Source organism: Gigantopelta aegis, chromosome 5 (assembly GCF_016097555.1).
Source record: "Gigantopelta aegis isolate Gae_Host chromosome 5, Gae_host_genome, whole genome shotgun sequence".
In the NCBI taxonomy this organism is placed as follows: Eukaryota; Metazoa; Mollusca; class Gastropoda; order Neomphalida; family Peltospiridae; genus Gigantopelta; species Gigantopelta aegis.
The window spans coordinates 625,627-649,921 of record NC_054703.1 but is presented as its reverse complement, the minus strand read 5'-3'; the positions used below and the strand labels follow the sequence as shown (position 1 = coordinate 649,921).

Below are 24,295 nucleotides of genomic sequence, written 5' to 3'. Positions count from 1 at the left end.
ACTTGCTACAGTGTGACACTAGTTTCAGTCTAACATTTCTTTCACTTGATGCATCGTCGGTCTGGGATCGATCCCCATCAGTGGGCCCATTGGGCTATTTCTCGCTCCAGTCAGTGCACCACGACTGGCATATCAAAGGCTCTGGTATGTGTTACCCTATCTGTGGGATGGTGCATAAAAAAGATCCCTTGCTGCTAATAAAAAAAAGAGTAGCCCATGAAGTGGCGACAGTGGGTTTCCTACCTCAATATCTGTGTGGTCCTTAACTGTATGTCTGACGCCATATAACCGTAAATAAAATGTGTTGAGTGCGTCGTTAAATAAAACATTTCTTTCTTTCCTTCAAAACTTGTTTCACTCATGTTTTTCAACCACTGCAATGAATATTCACTGCAGTGGTTGAAAAACATGTCATAGTAGTACTGGTTTCACTTCTGGTGTAGCAGTTGATATTCAGTGCTGTGATTAATAAACACTTCACTATAATACTGGTCTCATTTCTGGTGTAGAAGTTGATAGTCAAAGCTGTGGTTGAAAAACACTTCACAATATTACTGGTTTCACTTCTGGTGTAGCAGTTGATATTCAGTGCTGTGGTTGATAAATAGTTTATCATAGTACTGGTTTCACAGTTGATACGCTGATGGTGCTTACAAAGCATTTCAACATGACCATACTTCACATAGTACTGGTTTCATTTCTGGTGTTGCAGTTGATATTCAGTGCTGTGATTCATAAACACTTCACTATATTACTGGTTTCACTTCTGGTGTAACAGTTAATATTCAGTGCTGTGGTTGATAAATAGTTCCTCATAGTACTGGTTTCACTTCTGGTGTAGCAGTTGACACGCCGTCGCTGATGGTGCTTACCGTAGTACTGGTTTCACTTCTGGTGCAGCAATTAATATTCAGTGCTGTGGTTGATAAATAGTTCATCATAGTACTGGTTTCACTTCTAGTGCAGCAGTTGATATTCAGTGCTGTGGCTGAAAAACACTTCACTATATTACTGGTCTCATTTCTGGTGTATCAGCTGATATTACTGGTTTCATTTCTGGTGTAGCAGTTGACACAAAGCTTTTCAAAATGTGCCTTGTTTGAGAACGAGCTGTCTTGACGCATGTACCAGACTGCTGAGAGAGGAAACGACCTTCTGGCAGTAGTAGTCAATCACGGTCAGTGACCCGTGACAGATGCCGACAATTTCCTGCAGCTTGTCATCGTCAATGTAGTTACAATATTCAAGCTCAAGTTCTTGAAGGCTTGGTGCATAAACAGTCGACCGGTGTGGTAAATAGAGAGCATCGTACTCCTGAAAGGAAAAATAAGTGAAATAATTAAAATGGAAGTCTGTAATAACTAAAATTAAAATATGAAAAAAGTGAAATAATTAAAATGAAGTCCGTAATAACTAAAATTAAAATATGAAATAAACTAAATCAAATTGAAAATACCAAATATGAAATCAACTAAACTAAAAGTGGGAAAATTAACCAAATATGAAATATAAAATGAATGCAGTTTTTAAATCACATTTTTATTAACTAAAAACAAATAGAAAAAATATTAAATAAATTAAACTAGAAGAGAAAATGCCGTATATCAAATAAAATGAAATAAATGAAGATTTTATTTTTTAAAAATGCATCGTTTATATATGAATTATTATGCACTTTCCCAAAGACAAGACACACACCATGGCCTTGATATACCAGACATGTAGCACTGATTGGGATGGGGGAAAAAACAATTAGAAAATGAGTCCAGTGATTTGATCCTACAACGCAAGCACCTCAAGCGACCTTTGGTATACCAGTTGTGGGGCACTGGTTGGGATGGAAAAAAACCCAATCAGAAGTTTGATCCTCCGATCAAAGCAAATGCTCTATGGATTGAGCTCGATCCCAACCCTCATCAGATTGTAAAACATCTTGTTATCCATGTGGTTCAACATAACCGAGTTAATAATAATCATACAAAGTACATGTGTAATAACAAGTGTAATGACGTAATATTGGGAAGGGACGTCATACCATAACGTTGCTTCTCGTCCTAGCTCAGACTGGGCAATTGAAATATATCATTTTGTCATCTCCTTCTAGTTGTGGCTGAAACATTTTGAGTTGGGTCTTGTTACAGATAAAGAAAACAACAATAATAATATGGATAATAAAGAACTGATTTTATGAAACTCGTGTCAGGATTCATGTATTAACCTCACTCTTGCTCGGGCAATACAAAAATCTTGACACTCATTTCATAAAATCAGTACGACACCAAGCTCGTATAATAATCTCTATACGCACCTCATCGCTCGAATACTGTTGTTCACCCATTTCATCAAGAAGATGTCTCTCTTGATTCTTAAACTGAAACAAAGCCTGACATTTCCGCCATCGAGAGTAGTCTACAACAGAAATAACAACCGACTTTTATACTGAAACAAAGTTTGACATTATAAAGTTGTTATCCTTCAAAAATTAATCCAATATGCTAAAGATGGAGAAAGCAACAATGAATTACTGTTTAACTTTACTGTGGTGTCATGTACTGAAGTCTCCCCATTCCCCCAGTGCTGAAGCAAATCATCCAATTTGGGCAAGAAAAATGGAGCTATTCACCGGCCTTGATGGCGCAGTGGTTAAGCCATCGGACTACATGCTGGTAGGTACAGGGTTCGCAGCTCGGTACCAGCTCCAACCCAGAGCGAGTTCTTAATTGCTCAATGGGTAGGTGCAAAGCCACTACACCCTCTTCTCTCTCACTAACTACTAACCAACTGACAACTAACCCACTGTCCTGGACAGACAGCCAAGATAGCTAAATTGTGTGCTCAAGACAGCATGCTGGAACCTTAATTGGATATAAGCACGAAAATAAGTTGAAATGAAAGTGAATGGAGATATTCTACTTGCAATATTATTTGTAATCCATGTGAAAATGCGAAATGAATCATTTGCAAATATATATAAAACATGTACAGGCCTCTGAGAATTGACAATCTGCGTGACCCATTTATCGGTTACACAGAAATAAATCCAGGTTACCCATTTCTTTTTGCGTAACCCGTTATATCCATGTAAATGGTGTTCAAACGTTTGCACAGAAACAAAAAATAGGTTACGCCAAAACAGATTTTCGCAAGCAACGCGCGAATGAAACGATCGTTCTCGCAATTTGGTGGTAATGCTAATACGAATAAACATAATCCAGATTCAGGCATTTTCATTTAATTTGGGCAAAACTCAGCCTGCCCTCCCCCCCTACAAACAATGGAAGCCCATATGCCTATGGTGATGTACAGGACCTGAAATAATGGGTGTAAATGGTGTTCAAATGTTTGTGCATAAACAAAAAATAGATTACGCAAAAACAGATTTGCATGAGCAATGCATGAACGAAATAACCGTTCTCGCAATTTGGTGGTAATGCTAATACGAATAAACGTAATCCCTATTTGGCCAAAACTCAAGACTGCCCTCCCCCTCTACAAGCATGGGAGCCCATATGTATATGGTAATGTACAGTACCTGAAATAATGGGTGTAAACGCATCGGACGTCAGACGTTTCAGTCCAGACAGTTTTGCGACTCTCAGCAGAGGGCAGCACAGAAACAGTGACACAATGCTGGGATCAGTGAGATCTACAAAATACAAGTTATTTCCTCTTGTATACACAACTGCTTGCTCTTAGTAACACGGGAGGGGGGGGGGGGGGGGGCGAGACGAAGCTCAGTGGTAAAGCGTTCGCTTGATGCACGGTTGGTTTGGGATCGATCCCTGTCAGTGGGCCCATTGGGCTATTTCTTTTGCTCCAGCCAGTGTAGCACGATTGGTACATCAAAGGCTGTGGTATGTGCTACCCTGTCTGTGGCATGGTGCATATAAAAGATCCCTTTGTGGCGACAGCAGGATTCCTCTCTCAATATCTGTGTGGTCCTTAACCATATGTCTAACACCAAATAAAATGTGTTGAGTGCGTTGTTAAATAAAACATTTCTTTCTTTCCGATGAAGTGTATTATTAAGAATAATGTCAGTTTGTGTGAGTGTGTATGAAAAATAAAAAATTACGAATGTATGAAAGAAGGAAATGTTTTATTTAACAATACACTCAAAAGATTTTTATTTACAGTTATATGGCATCGGACATATGGTTACGTACCACACATATATTGATAGAGGAAATCCACTGTCATCACTTCATGGGCTACTCTTTTCAATTAGCAGTAAGGGATCTTTTATGGTCCGGACAGGGATTTACTGTTATGTGTAGTAGACCTTGAAAAATAGGTCACAGTGACCAAGTAATAGAACACGACACACTACTATCCCAAGTTGTTCCTACATGCGAGGTTTGATGGTCCTGTTTGCATCTGTATACAAGATATGGTCCGGACAAGAAAAAGTTAACAGACGCACATAAGGACAAACGGACAACACAATACCATAATACGACCCATCATAGATGGGCCTATAAAAACAAAGAGTAGCTTTTCTTATAACATTTTAATTAAATTTTTAGTAAATCACAGTACTAAAGTCGCCTCCATCTTTAATATGACGTCAGCACGATTAGCACAAATTAGTTTAACGTCACACATTTTAACTAAATATTATCAAAATGTTGATGGGGAATGGCAGGTGTGTGGCATGGATAGCCACAAGAGACAAGCACCTGTCTTGGTTGGAGACCCAAGGACTGGGATGTGGATGTGGACAGCGAAAGAAGTTGAACGATAGGAAGAGTTGCCAGATCAGGAAGAAATGAGATGGAATTCAAAGGAGAGAAAAAAACAAAAAAACAAAACAAAACAAAACAATTATCAAAATGTTATACTCAAGTATACAGGTCTTGTTGGCTTGTAAACAAATGATGCATCCACAGCAACACGTTATTACCTTGAGACCTTGCAAATTTGCATTTACCTTTGCATACTATTATTAACCGGATTAATACACTAAATTATCACATGGGTTTATGACATGGATATCATGGGTAAGTTATAGGATAAAATGGAAGTACACACCAAAATTCCAGCTAATGTCGATGACCTGTAGTAAGGGGAGATGACTGACGAGGTTGACAACAGCGACATCAGTGATGTCTTGAACTCCGGACAGCTCAATGTTCTCCAACAGGTTACAGTTGTCAGCGAGAAGGTCAAGGGTCTTGTCGGTGGCGGGGCAGTGGCGGAGATTCAACACACGCAGTGCTGAGCAGCACGACGCAATCAGATTGACACCTTCTTCTGTTAGATCTTCACACCATGAACAGTCGAGATCCACAATCTAGACAAAAGAAGAAGGAATGTTTGTTTATTGACACCTTCTTCCGTTAGATCTTCACACCACGAACAGTCGAGATCCACAATCTAGACAAAAACAGAAGAAAAGAATTTTGTTTTAAACCATGGCTATTTGGTGTCTAACATATGGTTATTTCAACACTTGGTCTAGATAGTGAGAGAAAGGAAAGGAATGTTTGTTTAACGACACATCAGCACATTTTAAACTACTGCTATTTGGTGTCTAACATATAGTTATTTAAACACTATGTCTAGATACATGTGTAGTGAGATAAAGGAAAGGAATGTTTTTTTAATGACACCTCAGCACATTTTAAACTACGGCTATTTGGTGTCTAACATATGGTTATTTCAACACCTGGTATAAAGAGTGAGAGAAAGGAAAGGAATGTTTGTAATGTTGGTATTGGCGAGACAAAAACCCATTACCTGTGAGCTGGCCAAAAACCCATCATGAGCTGGCCAAAAACCCATTACTCATGAGCTGGCCAAAAACACATTACCTGTAAGCTGGCCAAAAACACATTACCCGTGAGCTGGCCAAAAACACATTACTCGTGAGCTGGCCAAAAACACATTACTCGTGAGCTGGCCAAAAACACATTACCCGTGAGCTGGCCAAAAACCCATTACTCGTGAGCTGGCCAAAAACCCATTACCTGTGAGCTGGCTAAAAACACATTACCCGTGAGCTGGCCAAAACACATTACTCATGAGCTGGCCAAAAACACATTACCCGTGAGCTGGCCAAAAACACATTACCCGTGAGCTGGCCACTCGATGTATGAGGTCCAGCGTGCTGTCGGTGACGTGACTCTCAGACAGAGACAGCGAGCTCAAACTTCCGTTGATCACAAACGGCACTGTTATCTCGTCATCGAAGAAACACACACCTGAAAAGAAACCAGTTTAATGCAATAATCTGACAGTTAAAGTAATACAGAGATTATTGTGCAATAAGTTTGACGTACAATCTGGCCTCAGATTACAGTTATCTTCCCATTTGGTTGTCCAAAATCCGGAAGTTTCACCGCACAAGTAGTCTGCTGTTTGACTGATTATTTCATGGCAGACAGCTATGAAGTGGCAACTGTTTGACTGAAGTGACAGGGGATAGCATGTAGTTTGTAAACATGTGTAACTTGTTGACATTGAAGACTTGTTTGTGGTAATTCCGGCCCATGCAAAAGTAGTGCTTTTTGTGTAAAATGGGTGTACTCCGGCCTGGTTTAGAGGGTGTGTCTGTTTAAACCAATATGCTGGGAGAAAGAGCTGGACAACAGGGGTTGTCCTATCCGGAATGGTTTAGAGGGTGGTGTCCTGTTAAACCCAAGATGCATGTGAGAAAGAGCTGGACAACAGGGGTTGTCCTTTTCAGGGTATGTGTCTCCCATGCAGGCAACGGTACATACAAAACTTCACGGGCCTACTGATATTAATAAAAATGTTATAGCCACGAAGGCTATATAGAAACATATAGCGAAATTAATTGTGGTCTGAGGCCATCTCTCTACCTCTGAGATCTAACTTTTCTATCTTCCATCATAAAAGATCTACAACATGGAGGAGATGATGTTCCCAGCAGTTTGAGATAGAAACACTCTACTTTTGAGGCCTAACTTTTCTATCTCCTGACACTAAAGACCTACAATATCGAGATCAGTTTGAGGTCTAACTTTTTTATCTTCCATCACAAAAGATCTACACTATGGAGGAGATAATGTTCCCAGCAGTTAGAGGTAAAAACTATCTACCTTTGAGGTCTAACCTTTCTATCTTCTGTATAAAAGATCTATAATATGCAGGTGACTAAATTCCTGTCAATTTGAGATAGAAACGCTCTACTTTTGAGGTCTAACTTTTTTATCTTCCGACACTGAAGATCTATAATCTGGCAGTGATTAATTTTCCATCAGTTTGAAGTACTATAACTCTCTATCTTTGAGGTCTAACTTTTCTATCTTCTGACACTGAAGACCTACAATATCGAGATCAGTTTGAGGTCTAACTTTTCTATCTTCCATCAGACAAGAACTACAATATGGAGGAGATAATTTTCCCCATCAGTTTGACGTACACATTACTCTCTACCTTTAAGAATTAACTTTTCTATCTTCCATCACAAAAAGATCTACAATACGGAGAAGATAATGTTTCCAGCAGTTTGAGGTAAAAATTCTCTACCTTTAAGGTCTAACTTTTCTATCTTCTGACATCAAAGACCTACAATATGGAAGAGATTATGGTGCCAGCAGTTTGAGGTACTAACTCTCTCTTTGATGTCTAACTTTTCTATCTTCTGTCACAACAGATCTACAATATGGAGGAGATAATTTTTCCATCAATTTGAGGTACAACTTTTCTATCTTTTGTCACACAAGAACTACAATATGGAGAAGATAATTTCCCCATCAGTTTGAGATAGAAACACTCTTACCTTTGAGGTCTAACTTTTCTATCTTCTGACACTGAAGACCTACAATATGGAGGCGATGATCTGACACTTTGTCACAGTCCACGAGACTGAGGTTGCGCAGATCATGGAGTTGGTCTGAGATACAACTCAGAGCCATGTCACTCAAGCTCTTCCACCGCAGTTCTAACCGCTTCAGGTTCCCATTCAGATAGAAGAAATGTCCAACGCACACTCTATTACAGACCGAGTCACTGACATTAATATGACAGGCTGAAAAAGAAGTGATGTCTGAAGAATACAGCATTCTAAAATTAAATGGGAGTAACTTTGACTTCTTATCAGTTTGACCAGAGTAACCAAAACTTGCGATAAATTTCAGGACTCTTTTTAAAGATTTGCTGAAATCCTCACGGAAATCCATAGATATCTTTTCATCTTCTGTGGAATCCAAAAATGTTTTTTCTGAATTGTCCTCTTTGTGAGCGTCTTTTGAGCCACAGTTCTTTTCCAATTCCTCAACAGAAACATCAACATCTTCATCGTCTTCCTCGTCTTTATTCAGATTTACATTCTCTAAACTTAACTTAACATTAACATTCTCAGGAACCCTTCTTGGAGGAAAGTCCACAGGTTCTGGCATTAAGTCTTCAGTGAAAGAGAAAACGTTTTCGGTCGACATTTGTGGCTCAAAATCCAAAACACACTTCGACTGGTTAACATTAGATGTTTGTTTCTGTGTCGGACATGGTAACTGGTCAACCAGTTTCTTTTGAGCGGAGGAAGTCTCAAGGCCACTTTTATCCTGACCCTCATGTAAGGCACTCGGTGGTTGGCTAGTATTTAATGACTCCACATGTTGGGACAATCTCCATTGGTCAACTGATTTATCATTAAAGGCACGGTCTGACTGGTCGGTTAACAAGGTTTGTTCATTCATTGGATGTGATGACTGGACTTCAGGTTTTTTATCAAAAACTCTCTCTGATTGGTCAGTGGACAAGGTGTGCTGACAGGAGGCCAGTGCTGATTGGCTACTTTCATTTCCATCTGCCAATAGGTTAAGTTTTATTTCATCTGGATTCAAGTAGCCTAACAAAGGCTCACTGCTACCAACTGCACCACTGGTCTCACTAACATGTGCTGTCTGTAGTGTATCCTCACTCTGTGAAGTAGGATGCTTAGAAACCAGAACCAATTTTGTCTGGTCTGTTTCTGGACCATGCAGTTTTACTTCTGTTGCCAAACTGGCAACATTTCTCTTTTCTTCTCTCTCAGACACTGCATGCAAATCCTTGAACTGTAACACACAATCTGACTGGCCAGTGTCTGTCTGTACAGATCTGGACAATGATGACTGAGCCTCTGTTTTGTGTCCTCCCATTGGAACACTCTTCAAGTCCTCTGTATCTAAAGCAGAATGTGATTGGTCGGCATCTGTATCTAAGGCAGATTGTGATTGGTCGGCATCTGTATCTAAGCCAGATTGCAATTGGTCGGCATCTAACATTTGAGTAAGTCCAAATACGTTTGATTGGTAAACTGAATTCTCACATCCTTCCACTAGAACACCACCTAAATCATTCGAAACAGAGGCACACTGTGATTGGTTAATACTTAATGTTTGTTTATCTTTGAGCAATGATGACTGGTTATTCGTATTTTGACATTTTTCAACTAGAATACTGCTAAAATTTGAATCACAGACAGATTTGTTTTGCATAGAATCAGAAGGCTTCAAAGCTGCATCACTGCTGCCTGACAGACTACAATTCTGGAATTGTAAAAGCCGGTCTTCGCTTTCTTTAAACTCCTGTTCGAACGTAGCCAGTTTGTTCACAATGTGCTCAGGATTTACCATGGTTAACATCTTGATTGCAGCTGGAAAACTGAACCCACACAAATACCACATAGCCAGAGGGTCAATCTGCAAGGAAAGGAATACAAGTTTAATGATAAGAAAGACAAGTGCATAAAATATTAGTGGCTGCATATTAAACATATTTCTGATCTTTTGGTATTTGTAATAGGTTAAATTTCATTTTATTTCCTAAAATATTTTTCTTTCATATGTACACAATTATTTGAAGACAAAATCCAGTTTGGGCTTCTTACAAATATTAAGACAACCAGAAACACATTGAATATACAGACACTGACATTCTAAACAAGAAAATATATTTAATGCATATTTTGAGACGTTAAAAGATTGTATTAGTCAGAAACTTCTTACAATGCAGGAAACTCAGGACAGTCCCTTTAAGTAGAAATGAACATAATTTTCAACTATAACATTAAATTTAGATTTTTAAGAAGAAAGGAAATGGTTTATTTTACGACGCACTCAACACATTTTATTTACGTTTATATGACGTCGGACAAATGGTTAAGGACCACTCAGATATTGAGGAAAAAACCCCGCTGTCGCCACTTCATGGACTACTCTTTTCGAATAGCAGCAAGGGATCTTTTATATGCACCATCCCATAGACAAGATAGCACATACCAAGGCCTTTGATGTACCAGTCGTGGTGCACTGGCTATAGCAAGAAATAGCCAATGGGCCCACTGACGGGGATTGATCCCAAACAGACTGTGTATCAAGTGAGTGATTTGCCACTGGGTTACGTCTCATCATTTTTAAGAAGGGATTAGCACTGGAGAATTACAGACTGGTATACCTACTGTTTATCATTTTATAGAATTGAGGGATTTCAATCAAGTAAACCTATCGTAAACCAGGGCTTCTATAATGTAAAATTATAAAATCCACTAGACATGGGATCAGTGATTTAAAAACTTTACTAGCCATGATTAAAAATTCACTAGCTCTACTTTACTTTAAGTCAATACAATTTTACTAAATAATACATGTAGTAATGTCAGATATGTCACCTAAAGAGGGAGACAGAGCTTAAAAACACTAACACTGGGGGGTTAGGTGGGGGTGGGGGGCAGGATATTTATATTTACAAAACAGACTTAACTGCAACATTTGACTTTTTTTTTCACTAGCAAAAACAAATCTCCTAAGTTCAAGGGCAATAAGTCCATTAAAAATTGGTAGATGACCATGAAAGTCAAACTCGATCTGTAACAGTACGTGATAAACATAGGCACAAAACTTCAGTTCAATATCTAAAGGTCTTCTGGAAAAAAAGTCTGGAAAAAAACAATTTCACATCTCCTAGTTCAAGGGACATAACTCCACCAAAAATGGGTAAATCGTCATGAATGAATGAATGAATGAATATTTAACAACACCCCAACATTAAAAATACATCGGCTTTTGGGTGTCAAACTATGGTAATGCAAACAAATAAAGTGATGATCAACATCAATATAAAAATTCAAGATTTAAACAAAAACACAGTGCAAAGAACCGTGCAAAAACACAAATATCACAGATAGAAAGAAAAAAGAAAGAAAGAAATATTTTATTTAACGATGCACTCAACACATCTTATTTACGGTTATATGGCGTCAGACATATTGTTAAGGACCACACAGATTTTGAGAGGAAACCCGCTGTCGCCACTACATGGGCTACTCTTTCCGATTAGCAGCAAGGGATCTTTTATTTGCACTTCCCACAGGCAGGATAGCACAAACCATGGCCTTTGTTGAACCAGTTATAGATCACTGGTCGGTGCAAATGGATTACACCTACCCATGGCCTAACCACGACGCCACCGAGGCTGGTATATCACAGATAGATACTGACTGTTACTCAAAATTTCAATTTTGTGATGTATTTGCCATTCTAAAAGATAATGTTACACCCCTGCACCACAGTGAGGTTACAGCACGTGCAGGGGAAATCGTTATGAAAGTCAAACTTGATCTGTAATACTATATTATGATGAAGCTATACACAAAATTTCAGCTCAATATCTCAAAGCCTTCTGAAAAAAGCATAAGGAAAACATGTGGGACAGATGGACAGACGGACAGAAGGACGGAGATGAAACCTATAGTCCCCTCTGGTTGGAACGGTAGGGGACTAATAAAATTAACTAAAATTAAAAATGATTTTTTTGGGGGGGTGGGGGGGGATTATTAGTGTCTCTACTTACAATGAGTTTCTGAATGTACTAATGATTGTAATAGCTCAAAGTCCATTTTATGTCCTAGCAATTGTCTTATGGACAGGTGGGTCTTATATACAAGTGGCTGTTCGACTATAGTCCATCCCACAGGGAACGCCTTTTCTCATGCTGTGGAATTCACTACAAGTTATTTATTTCTGAGCTGATTGTTTTCTAAATTGGACACAAAAATAGTTTTTTTTTTTATTATTTTCAAAACACTTTTACTTTTCTTCTTTTATCAAACAAAACTGAAATAATTTAGAAAAAAAAAATTGTAGGAGGATGGGATGGACTATAAGCTTGACTGTATGTATGTAAAGAAAGCAAATTGACCTTTGAACACGAAATGTCGACCTCTCTCAGCGTAGGTCCGGTCAGTGTTGTGAGGTGTCTAACCGCTGTACTCGTCAGGTTACACCCAGACACGTCAACGCTCACCAGACGACACAGAAACTTGGAATGCACAATGTTGTCAATTTCACCAACCCCCAGCTTCTTTACTGGTTCCTGTAAACACAGAGAAAAAACTTGCAAAAGTTTCATATACATGTATGAAGACCACAAATTACAGACACACACACATATTTAGAGAATAACTAACGAGCTACGAGGCTCGGGTTTACAACATTAATTCACTCGGGACAGATAATCCGTAATTCCTCGTAGTGAGTTGGTTATTCTCTTTATTACCCATTGTCAATCTTTAACGATTTTAAAAGTATATTTACGTTCTCGCTGATGTAACAACTAACAAGCTCTACCAGCCATAACAATATATTCATACGCGCCGTTACCGGTGCACACCCAACAGTATCCACCAAAGAATAGTTCCAAAAAAAACCCAGTCAAAATAATAAAATAAAAATATTTAAAAAAAATTGTACATATATTTTGATTTTTAATTCCGTAAATGTTCGTATCGTATAAAAATATTTGAAGTTCGTAGTAATAGTTTGACCGATAAATGGAATCATGAATGAAGTCCCGGCAGTATGTAATTGCCAATCAAATCTTGTCTTTTTAAAGCCAGCCAATCAGTGACTGTAGAAGCAATCTGCACACTGTGCAGAGATCGAAAAAATATTACTCCGTATATTTGAGCCCATATGGGTAATAAATATATATATTTAAATATAAATATTATATATTGGATTATATACCAACAAGGCAAGCGTTATGCAACATCTGTCATTACTCAACAGTACACCTCAAGTAGACACCCAACCACTGAGGTACACTGTACTACACCTCAAGTAGACACCTACCACTGAATTACACTGTACTACATCTCAAGTAGACACCCTACCACTGAGTTACACTGTACCACATCTCAAGTAAACACCCTACCACTGAGTTACACTGTACTACATCTCAAGTAGACACCTACCACTGAGGTACACTGTACTACACCTCAAGTAGGCACCCTACCACTGAGTTACACCTCAAGTAGACACCCAACCACTGAGGTACACTGTACTACACCTCAAGTAGACACCTACCACTGAATTACACTGTACTACACCTCAAGTAGGCACCCTACCACTGAGTTACACCTCAAATAGACACCCTACCACTGAGTTACACTGTACTACATCTCAAGTAGACACCCTACCACTGAGTTACACTATACTACACCTCAAGTAGGCACCCTACCACTGAGTTACACTGTACTACATCTCAAGCAGGCACCCTACCACTGAGTTACACTGTACTACACCTCAAGTAGACACCCTACCACTGAGTTACACTGTACTACACCTCAAGTAGACACCCTACCACTGAGTTACACTGTACTACACCTCAAGTAGACACCCTACCACTGAGTTACACTGTACTACATCTCAAGTAGACACCCTACCACTGAGTTACACTGTACTACACCTCAAGTAGACACCTACCACTGAATTACACTGTACTACACCTCAAGTAGGCACCCTACCACCGAGTTACACTGTACTACACCTCAAGTAGACACCCTACCACTGAGTTACACTGTACTACACCTCAAATAGGCACCCTACCACTGAGTTACACTGTACTACACCTCAAGTAGACACCCTACCACTAAGTTACAGTGTACTACATCTCAAGTAGACACCCTACCACCGAGTTACACTGTAATACATCTCAAGTAGACACCCTACCAGAGTTACTGTATTACACCTCAAGTAGACACCCTACCTCTGAGTTACACTATACTATACCTCAAGTAGACACCCTACCAGAGTTACTGTATTACACCTCAAGTAGACACCCTACCTCTGAGTTACACTATACTATACCTCAAGTAGACACCCTACCACTGAGTTACACGTCAAGTAGACACCCTACCTCTGAGTTACACTGTACTACATCTTAAGTAGACACCCTACCACTGAGGTACACTATACTACACCTCAAGTAGTCATCCTACCAATGAGTTACACTGTACTACATTTCAAATAGACATCCTACCACTGTGCTACACTGTAATACATTAAGAAGACACCATGTTACAGGACATATTCGAACTCTTCACTAAAAAAAGTTCTTTTTGAATGTTTGACAGTGAAACATTTAATTAAAACATACCAAAGTTGCCATCTCCAGACCATTCTGCTGTTGTTTGTCAATCAGAAAGACATCGTCAGTGATGTTTCTACAGCTTCCCAACTTCAACTGTCTCAGATTTGGAATTCCTTTCAACATACACTGAAACAGAAATAAAAACATTGTCAGTGATGTTTCTACAGAACCCAACCGTCAACTGTCTCAGATTTGGAATTCCTTTCTACATACACCGAAAACAGAAATAAAAACATTGTCAGTGATGTTCTTACAAACTAAACATGCAGGCAGGCAGTGGCTAAACATGTAGGTACTAGTACTGGGAATTAGTTGGAATTTCATTATCAATCATCGTTTGGTACGTAACAGGATGTGGCATTTAAAAAAAGAAAAAAAAAGAAGATTTTTTAATCAACACTCAGACACAATTCAATGTATAACATATTAACAAGAGGACATTTCTAATACGTAATTAAAATACATCACAATAACAGACGTCAACATAGACGTATCTATAGTTAGCATAGAACACAATATATACAATCAAAATAGCTAAAATGTGCAGAGAAACGTCAGTTCACAAGACTAGATAATCTTTTAATAAATATAGCTAGTGTTTTTAATAAGGGTGCATTACATAATGACACTCGTTCCAACCAGTGTACCACAACTGGTCAAAAGCCATGGTATTTGCTTTTCTGTCTGTGGGAAAGTGCATATAAAAGATCCATTGCTGAATTAAGAAAATGTAGCCGGTTTCCTCCTGTTGACTACGAGTCAGAATCAACAAAAGTCTGATATCCAATCGGAAATGTTTTATTTAACAATGCACTCAACACATTTTATTTATGGTTATATGGCGTCGGGATATCCAATAGCTGATGATTAATATATCAATGTGCTCTAGTGGGATCGTTAAACAAAACAAACTTGACATAATGACAGCATACCTTTCATTTAAAAAACGCTATGTTTAATTCTATAATTATATTGTTTTAAATATTTTTAGTGTTACGTGCAGGAAATGATAATACAACCAGCTATGTAGCTTTCACAGTTTATTGTACATCAAGGACCCAGACAAAACCTCGTGGTAGGCCATCGGTCTACAGGCTGGTAGGTACTGGGTTCGGATCCCAGTCGAGGTATGGAATTTTTAATCCAGATACGACTCCAAAACCTGAGTGAGTGCTCCGCAAGGCTCAATGGGTAGGTGTAAACCACTTGCACCGACCAGTGATCCATAACTGGTTCAACAAAGGCCATGGTTTGTGCTATCCTGTCTGTGGGAAAGCGCAAATAAAAGATCCCTTGCTGCTAATCGGAAGAGTAGCCCATGTAGTGGCGACAGCGGGTTTCCTCTCAAAATCTGTGTGGTCCTTAACCATATGTCTGATGCCATATAACCGTAAATAAAATGTGTTGAGTGCATCGTTAACTAAAACATTTCTTTCTTTCTGTCAGACAAAACCCATCTCTACAATAATAAAGAAACATTTATCAAAACACTACTACAGGTACAGACCAATACTATTCATCTTACAAGCTGTATACAATAAGCAAAAAGTACAACATGGAAACGTTTTTAATGTTCTGACTACTGCAGGCGAGATATCTCGCCAGTCGACATACTGTACACTGTACACAGCGCATTACCCAATTCATATTTCCCATTGTTTTGCACACGACACTCACCGGGAATGATTTATTAACAGAAAACGGAAGACAACTCAGCCACCTGTGTCTTTAGATTTTGGTTTTTCAATAGAAAATACCTTGGAATTTTGAGTTGAAAAAGTGGTTTTCAGCAAGTATTTTCGCTTGACAACAATGGCGGCATGTCGCAGTATTTTTCAGGGATCGATAGCTGATTGTGACAGCTAATTTGATAATAAATTTGATCATTTTACCAACCACGAAAACCCCCAAATATTGGACAAAAATGGACATAAATACTGGACAGTTGGCCACAAATGCCCTTAAGTAAAGGCAAATTTTTCAATTTTTTGCCTAATTTTAATCAACATTAACTGATCTAAAATGTCATTAAAATTAAAAAAATACACAAAAATAATATTTACCAATTCAAATATAAACTTTATTTTATCTATTTATAAAACATTTAAGTGAATATATGTGAGTAAATATTATAACCTTGTACCCACTCAATGTGGCTTTTGTCACAAATTAATCCAGTAGTCTAAAGTTTAAACAAGTTGTAAGATAAATAGAGAATAACTAATTAATGACATCGGATATCTGCTTTATCCTGTGAAGGTAAGAATGGGAAATTTCTCATTCGAACTGAACAGGATAAAGCAGATATCTGATGTCATTAACTAGTTATCTTTATCTTGCAGACCATAAAAATTAAGGGGAAAAGCTATTATTTCTGTTATTTCAACCACATTGTACGATGACCTAGAGGTCAAATGAGCAATTTTGTAATGCAGCTATGTGTGTGACGTCATATGAGTGACGTCAAAAGTCATAATCTGCTAGTATACGTTTATGACTTTGCTTTAATTGGTCGTCATAATCTGTCAAAAGAAACAGTGGTTGCAGGATAAATGACATATAATGGACATGATTGTATAATTCTATTTCTTACATATCTTAAAAAACTTATTTATATACATATACATGTACACCATATACACTGTTATACTTGATTTGATCCAAATCCGAAATCTTGACTTATATCGAGCAAAATGTCAGGTTTATTGAAACATCAATTGGCACTTTATTATTTCTCAAACATGTTTCTTCTCTAGTATAGCAGTTACCTGGACCACCTGGTCTGTTACATTGTCACACTCCTCCACAATGATGGCCGACAGAGTGAGATTGGGGAGACGAGATATTGACTCAAACAGATACACAGAGATCAGGTGATCACAGTGAGACAAATCTATCAGCTGCAAGTTATGACATCTGAAACACAGAGAAAAAGGAATGTTTGTTTTAACGACTTCTCGGCACATTTAAAACTATGGATATTTAGGAAAGGAAAGGAATGTTTGTTTTAACGACATCTCAGCACATTTAAAACTATGGATATTTAGAAAGGAAAGGAATGTTTGTTTAACAACACCTCAGCACATTTAAAACTATGGATATTCAGAAAGGAAAGGAATGTTTGTTTAATGACACCTCATCACAACTGAAACTATGGATATTTACAAACCAAAGGAATGTTTGTTTAATGACACGTAAGCACATTTAAAATTATAGATATTTAGAAAGGAAATGAATGTTTATTTAACGACACCTCAGCACATTTGAGGCTATGGATATTTAGGAAAGGAAAGGAATGTTTGTTTAACAACACCTCAGCACATTTTAAACTACAGCGATATAAAAAGCAAAAACCTACAGATATTTAGAAAGACATCTTGACATAAAAGGAATGGAATTTTAAATGGCTCCCCAGCACATTATTATCTGCCTAATGACACATCGATCAGCAACTTTTGATGATGATTTGTACTATTTAGTGTACAGTAATTATACTTACTTGTGAAAAATAGCAATAACTCCTTCAGTGGTAACCTGTGAACACGAGTCAATCCAAAGTTCTTTCAGGGAGGGCGGAGCTAGTGCAAGGAGCAACCTGTCCGTCATATGATCCTTGTAATACAGCGTGATCCTCTTGAGGATTTTCTCAGAAACTGATGCATAGTAATTAGCATTTAGACGAGCCACCTGGCGGGAGACGATGGTTGGATTTGAGTCGTGGGTTATGTCTAGAAGAGAGAAAACGCTTGCTAATTCTGCCAGATGCTGAAGTGGTAAAATGACAGCCATTGCTCTTCTTCTCATTCATTTTCCTCCATTATTGAAGATAAAACCTAAAAAATTAAGGTAAAGCACTGAGGGTAGAGTTAAAAGTTTGGTTTAATGATATCACTAGAGCACACTGATTAAATAATCCTTGGCTATTGGATATCAAACATTTGGTCATTCTGACAAGTAGTCATCAAAGGAATCCCACTACATTTTTCCTAATACAGCAGGGGATCTTTTATATGCATTTTCCCATAGACAGGAAAGCATGTGTATACCACAGCCTTTGACCAGTAGTGGTGCACTGGTTAGAATGAGGAAATACCTAATCAGTTGACTGGATCCTCCGAGGTGGTTTGATCCTGCGATGTAAGCACCTCAAGCAAGCACTCAACTGATTGATAAATCTTGCCCTCTGAAAAGCACATAAAGGAGAGGTAATAGACAGAGGTAAGTTAAAAGTGATCAAATACATTTTTAAAACAAAATTACATAGTGTGTGAAAAAGGTGTGATTTGTAATAGGTTGCATAGTACCGGGTACCAAAGAAGAGAGTTCCGTGTCAAAGTTCGATGTGCACCGTCTAATATTTACGGAGTAAAAGCAGCTGTGATTGGTTGTGATATGCAAATACTGTGATTCATCGACAATAAATAAATACACTTATACACTTGTTATGCAGTATATACACCAGAGGTTGAAACTAATACGGGGTACCCCCCAAAAATGACCGTTGCTATTAAATATCTTAAATGATACGTGACCCCCCCCCCCCCACCCCCATTTTCTTGCAGGTAGATTAGATGTGAGGTGCCACACTTTTTATATCAGTTTTATTACTAAATGTTAACATTATCGGCAATAGGAATTGATTTGGTCTATTAGAACCTTTACATGTATCCAATAATAACATGGCTATTTTATTAGTGTACTGGTATATTTGGAGAACTACACTCAAACCTGCCCAAACAGCTACTTATATTCAGTGGCCACCTGTCTTAAAAGATGGTGGACAAATTAAATTAAAGAATTTATAATGAATGGATCGTACTCGACCAACACCAGTTTTTTTTTCTCTCGCTCCTCCTTCCCTTTTTCTCCTTTGAATTCTAAATCCTTCCCAATCTACCGGCCTCGGTGGCGTCGTGGCAGGCTATCGGTCTACAGGCTGGTAGGTACTGGGTTCAGATCCCAGTCGAGGCATGGAATTTTTAATCCAGATACCGACTCCAAACCCTGAGTGAGTGCTCCGCAAGGCTCAATGGGTAGGTGTAAACCACTTGCACCGACCAGTGATCCATAACTGGTTCAACAAAGGCCATGGTTTGTGCTATCCTGCCTGTGGGAAGCGCAAATAAAAGATCCCTTGCTGCCTGTCGTAAAAGAGTAGCCTATGTGGCAACAGCGGGTTTCCTCTAAAAAAATCTGTGTGGTCCTTAACCATATGTCTGACGCCATATAACCATAAATAAATAAAAATGTGTTGAGTGCGTCGTTAAATAAAACACTTCTTTCTTTCTTTCCTTCCCAATCTGACAACTCCTCCCGTCTTGTCCATCTCCAAATCCTAGCACTTCTCTCTCCAACTGTGACTGGTGCTTGTCTCTTGTGGCACCCTATCTGTGCCATACACCTTCCATTAACTATCAGCTTTAGCTGTGGGCTTTGACTGAACAGTTAGGAATTAACGATGGCACCGACGGCAATTGCCATTGCTGAGATATAAATTGCCGTAGGTTGGGGACATCACCGACGGTACAAAAATGCCATTGGTAAAGCTCCTCAATGATGGTAAACTGTTTATATCTGGTGTAGATTATCTGCCAGTATATAACATAAGAATATTTCAAATATGTCTTCATACAGCAAAATAACCTTTCAGTCATCTGTTTGCTTCAAAAGTCTCTCTTTTTTAAAATTGCCATGGGCAGGCTTTAAATTGCCATAGGTGGGCCATTTCACCCATGTCAATTTTGTTTTAAATTGCTGTGAGAGACAAATTCTTAAGTTCGAGCTCTGGGAAAGTGTTGTGATTAATTTTGTCAATAATAAGAGGCACTTGTAACCACCTGCTAAACTTGTTTGATTCTTCAGTAGGATCGATTTAATTCCCACAAGATGTAATTCAGTGAGATGTTAATGCAATAAAAATGTGGTAGACAAAATATTTTGTTTAGCACCATGAAATTTCTTGATTGTAATTTTTTAAGGGCATATAGTTGAAGATATACTGTTTATATTGCAAAGCCAAATTTTATATATAATTCTGGCAGGATGTCGCTATTATGCAAAACTGTGACTGCACCTTTAAGTTTAAGGTCAGTTGTGTCAGTGATGCGTAGTAGCTTACTCGCTAGTTTATGCATCATGTCAGCTATTTTAAGTTAAATATATAAATTCAATAGTTAAATTAATTTACCAACAAAATTATTTGATGACTTTCTATAAACGTAACTTTGAGTATTATTTAAAAGAATGTATTCTGTTTCCATGTAACAACACAAAAAATAAGCGGAAATCTCGCGTCCAACTCTACTATTCGTTTGTGTTTAATTTCCTTCTTCACTGAGCGATTCACAAAATGATGAATTCTCAAACTTTGTCAAATATATTACGGTAATATATTTTAAAAATATATAATGTATGCCATTTCGTGTACTGTGGACACATGTTTTGTCCTAGTAACTATAAAAATCGTGAAACAAGCAGACAAGAGATTGGTAGCATTCGAAAGACATATGGAGAAACCGGAAACGGAAATGATAGACTTGCAACTACATCAAACGTAAACAAACGAAACCTAAAATGCTGTGATCTGAATCGTGTTAAACAAATGAATTTCTTTCACGGATATGAGAGGTTACTGTTAACTTTTGTTTTTGAAATTCTTCTGTTAGCAACATGTGTCTTTGGCGACAAGAGTCTGACGTTTGTGGCCAGCATGAAAGCGAAGCACAGTGGTCAAATCTGGATCCGGGCCGCTGTGGACAGTGCCACGCATGGCAGTATAGCACTTCTGTCGTGGGCGGTCGTAGAGATGACGTCACTGAGTAACATCAACGTGAAGACCTTAACGAACTGTCTGGTGTGTGCCGGTTTGGCATTACTTGTTGATTTAGATCACTTCATGGCAGCCGGATCCTTCAGGTTAAAGGTGTGTGTGTGTCAGAGAGAGAGAGAGAGAGAGAGAGATTGAGATTGACTGACAGGTATATAGATAGGGGATTGGGAAAGAGAGAGAGAGAGACTGACCGACAGGTATAGAGAGGGATTGGGAGAGAGAGAGAGAGAGAGAGAAAGAGAGAGGGAGGTATAGAGGGGATTGGGAGAGTAGAGAGACTGACTGACAGGTATAGAGAGGGGATTGGGAGAGAGAGAAACTGACTGACAGGTATAGAGAGGGGATTGGGGGGGGGGGGGAGAGAGACAGGTATAGAGAGGGGATTGGGAGAGAGAGAGAGAGACTGACTGACAGGTATAGACAGGGGATTGGGAGAGAAAGGAGGGGAGAGAGAGAGAGAGAGACTGACTGACAAGTATAGAGAGGGGATTGGGAGAGAGAGAGAGACTGACAGGTATAGAGAGGGGATTGGGAGAGAGAGAGAGAGACTGACTGCCAGGTATAGAGAGGGGATTGGGAGAGAGAGAGAAATGCATAGCCCTTCCCTTATTAATATGCTGTAGGGGAGGGCTAGAGAGGACTGTGCATAATACTTCGGCAATCATCGACAACCAAATGGTACATAGCTACTGTGTCTAAATACAAACGTTTTCCTAAATCTGATACCATAGAGCTTTAGTTGAATTATTCTCGAGTCCAGTCGTGACATTAAACTTACATGTTAACCAATATCAACGTGTCACGAGGGCACACAGTTTTCTCTATGTCACCACAAGAACAGTGCAGGTTCGTTTCTCGTAGAGGAGTTGGGTTTCTAAATGTAGCATGGGTACCGGTTAACAACATGAAAGTTTAATGTCATGACTGGACTCGTCATTCGAGTATAATCAAACTATAAAGCTCTGTTGAATCAGATTTAGAATTTTTTATTTTTTTTAGACAGTAGCTAGCTACCATTTGGTGGTCAATGATTGCCGAAGTATTACACAGTCCTCTCTAGCTTTCCTGAGGTGGGACGCAGACCAGTGGTAAAGCACTCGCTTGATGCACGGTCAGTCTGGGATCGATCCCCATTGGTGGGCCCACTGAGCCATTTCTTGTTCCAACAAGTGCGCCACAACTGGTATATCAAAGGCTGTGATAGTGCTTAGATGTGATAGTAATGATAGTCACAAGTTGCAGTTAAGTCTATTTTGTAAACATGAATATCCTGCCCCCAACCCCCCATTGTTTGTGATTTTAAGCTGTATCTCCCTCTTTATGTAACGTATTAAAATAAAGTAGGGCTAGTGAATTTCTAATCGTGGCTAGTAAATTTGTTAACTCACTGATCCCATGACTAGTGGATTAAATTTTTTTTCTAGAAGCCCTGAATTGTATTAACATAAAGTAAAGTAGGGCTAGAGAATTTTTAATTGTGGCTAATAATCTTTTTTAAATCACTGATCCTATGGCGCTAGTGGATTTTGTAAACTTCTAGAAGCCCCATTTACAAAAGAAAATGTCTGTTTTCTGTTGCAGGATGCTCTGTCACTCAGCAAGAGACCTCCATTCCATGCTACGACGATCATCCCTGTTGTGTTTCTAACTCTACTGTGTACGGGATACACTCTCCAGTCAAAACAGACTAAGATGTTTTCTTTTATTTATTTGACTTCATGGCTTTCTCACCACATACGGGATGCCACGAGGAGAGGTTTGTGGTTGCCTCCCTTTGGCAGCACTCTTCCTCTTCATTACTGGATGTACATATTCCTTATTCTTTTCCTCCCTCTGTGTATAAGAACTTGTATGTGGTATTTTGTACTTTATGTGGATGTGCATACTGGCGGTCATGACCCCAGTCACTCAGTTTCGGCTACTATAGACCAAATATAAACTGTAGTTGAATTTCACTGCGTTTAGCCTCACTTTCCATTAAAGGGATATTCCTGAGTCTTTTGTATTGTAAGATGTTTCCGACTAATAAAATATTTCTACAATTAAACTTACATATTAAATATATTTTTTTGTTTAGAATATCAATGTCTGTATATTCAATGTGTTTCTGGTCGTCTTAATATTTGTAAGATGCCCAAACTGGATTTTGTCTTAAATAATTTCGTACGTACGGAAAAAAAATTGTTTAGGAACTAAAATCAAATTTAACCTAGTACAAATATTAGAACGATCAGAAACACGTTTAATATACAGCTACTAATATTTTATGCAGAAAAAATATATTTGATATTTAATTACAATCGTTAAAAAGTCTCTGTTAGTCGATAACAACTTGAAAATTGCAGCAAACTCTGGAATGTCCCCTTTAACGTGATTCAGCGTGCAGAAATATGCATTTCTGTATCTGAATTTTCAGAAGCAGATTACCATACAAAATTTGACACGGTTGAACTTTTACGCCTCTAGTAGTCTTAGCGTTTTGAGGTCACGACTTGGCAAAATCACTAGTCAGTCGACCTTTAATTTACATGTGGAAACACATGTATCTAAAAGCGTAATGTTCATATGCACTGTATGAAGGTTAGTACGGCTATTATTTCTCGTTCCTGTCTGTGGGATGGTGCATATAAAAGATCCCTTGCTGCTAATGGAATCCCATTTATTTCTTGCCGGACAGTTAAAAAAAAGCACCCAAATTTCTTCAATAAAACTGCTTAATCGTTCTTTTTGGCTTAATCCTACGAGACTTATAAAATTCCATGGCACCAAAAATACCCCCACCCACTACTGACCCTGGTCGGTCTGCTGGTGCTCCCTTGCACCTGCCAGTGCGGGTGGTGCCCTCTCCCCAACCCCTTTCCTGTACTGGATAGAGAAGCTGTCCAAGACCGGCACCTGTGCCTATGACTGGCGTACACAACAACAGCTTGCTCTGAATGTGCACGTAAAACCCACTAACCTGACCCGACTAATGGAAAAATGTAGCATACAAGTCAAAATTACCAAATGTTTGACATCCAATAGCCAATGACTAATGGAAAAATGTAGCGTACAAGTCAAAATTACCAAATGTTTGACATCCAATAG

At 38.6% G+C, this 24,295-nt stretch overlaps 2 protein-coding genes across 5 annotated transcripts; one reads left to right on the top strand and one right to left on the bottom strand.

The window, feature by feature from the left end:
* Positions 1 to 225: 225 nt before the first annotated feature.
* On the bottom strand, positions 226 to 18,183 carry LOC121373819. The gene is made up of 10 exons (XM_041500594.1): positions 17,879 to 18,183; positions 17,148 to 17,295; positions 14,386 to 14,505; positions 12,148 to 12,321; positions 7,748 to 9,650; positions 6,073 to 6,203; positions 5,032 to 5,293; positions 3,533 to 3,646; positions 2,309 to 2,409; positions 226 to 1,314 (listed from the first exon to the last, which is right to left on the bottom strand). The coding sequence occupies exons 1-10, from the start codon at positions 18,181 to 18,183 to the stop codon at positions 1,084 to 1,086; spliced, it is 3,489 nt and encodes a 1,162-aa protein (XP_041356528.1). The 3' UTR covers positions 226 to 1,083.
* LOC121373820 (transmembrane protein 267-like) lies at positions 18,089 to 23,293 on the top strand. 4 transcript variants are annotated; one of them, XM_041500598.1, is made up of 3 exons: positions 18,089 to 18,225; positions 21,045 to 21,301; positions 22,790 to 23,293. In XM_041500598.1, the coding sequence occupies exons 2-3, from the start codon at positions 21,089 to 21,091 to the stop codon at positions 23,144 to 23,146; spliced, it is 570 nt and encodes a 189-aa protein (XP_041356532.1). In that variant the 5' UTR covers positions 18,089 to 18,225; positions 21,045 to 21,088; the 3' UTR covers positions 23,147 to 23,293. The 4 variants fall into 4 exon arrangements, with proteins under 4 accessions (XP_041356532.1, XP_041356531.1, XP_041356530.1 ...); XM_041500597.1 differs by lacking the exon at positions 18,089 to 18,225 and adding an exon at positions 18,466 to 18,597 and having other exon boundaries at positions 22,790 to 23,292; XM_041500596.1 differs by lacking the exon at positions 18,089 to 18,225 and having other exon boundaries at positions 20,707 to 21,232.
* The last annotated feature ends 1,002 nt before the right edge of the window (positions 23,294 to 24,295 follow it).

What these genes read in the sequence shown, in the direction of transcription:
- LOC121373820 (XM_041500595.1), top strand. Translation starts at nt 20,816, where the DNA reads ATGTTTTGTCCTAGTAACTATAAAAATCGTGAAACAAGCAGACAAGAG. An exon ending in CCGGATCCTTCAGGTTAAAG is followed by an intron (nt 21,302 to 22,789) that starts GTGTGTGTGTGT and finishes TTTCTGTTGCAG; the next exon opens with GATGCTCTGTCACTCAGCAA.
- LOC121373819 (XM_041500594.1), bottom strand. Translation starts at nt 18,183, where the DNA reads ATGAGAAGAAGAGCAATGGCTGTCATTTTACCACTTCAGCATCTGGCA. An exon ending in TAACAGACCAGGTGGTCCAG is followed by an intron (nt 14,506 to 17,147) that starts GTAACTGCTATA and finishes TTTCTGTTTCAG; the next exon opens with TGTATGTTGAAAGGAATTCC. An exon ending in AGAAAAGTTAGACCTCAAAG is followed by an intron (nt 6,204 to 7,747) that starts GTAAGAGTGTTT and finishes GTTTCTTTTCAG; the next exon opens with GTGTGTGTTTCTTCGATGAC.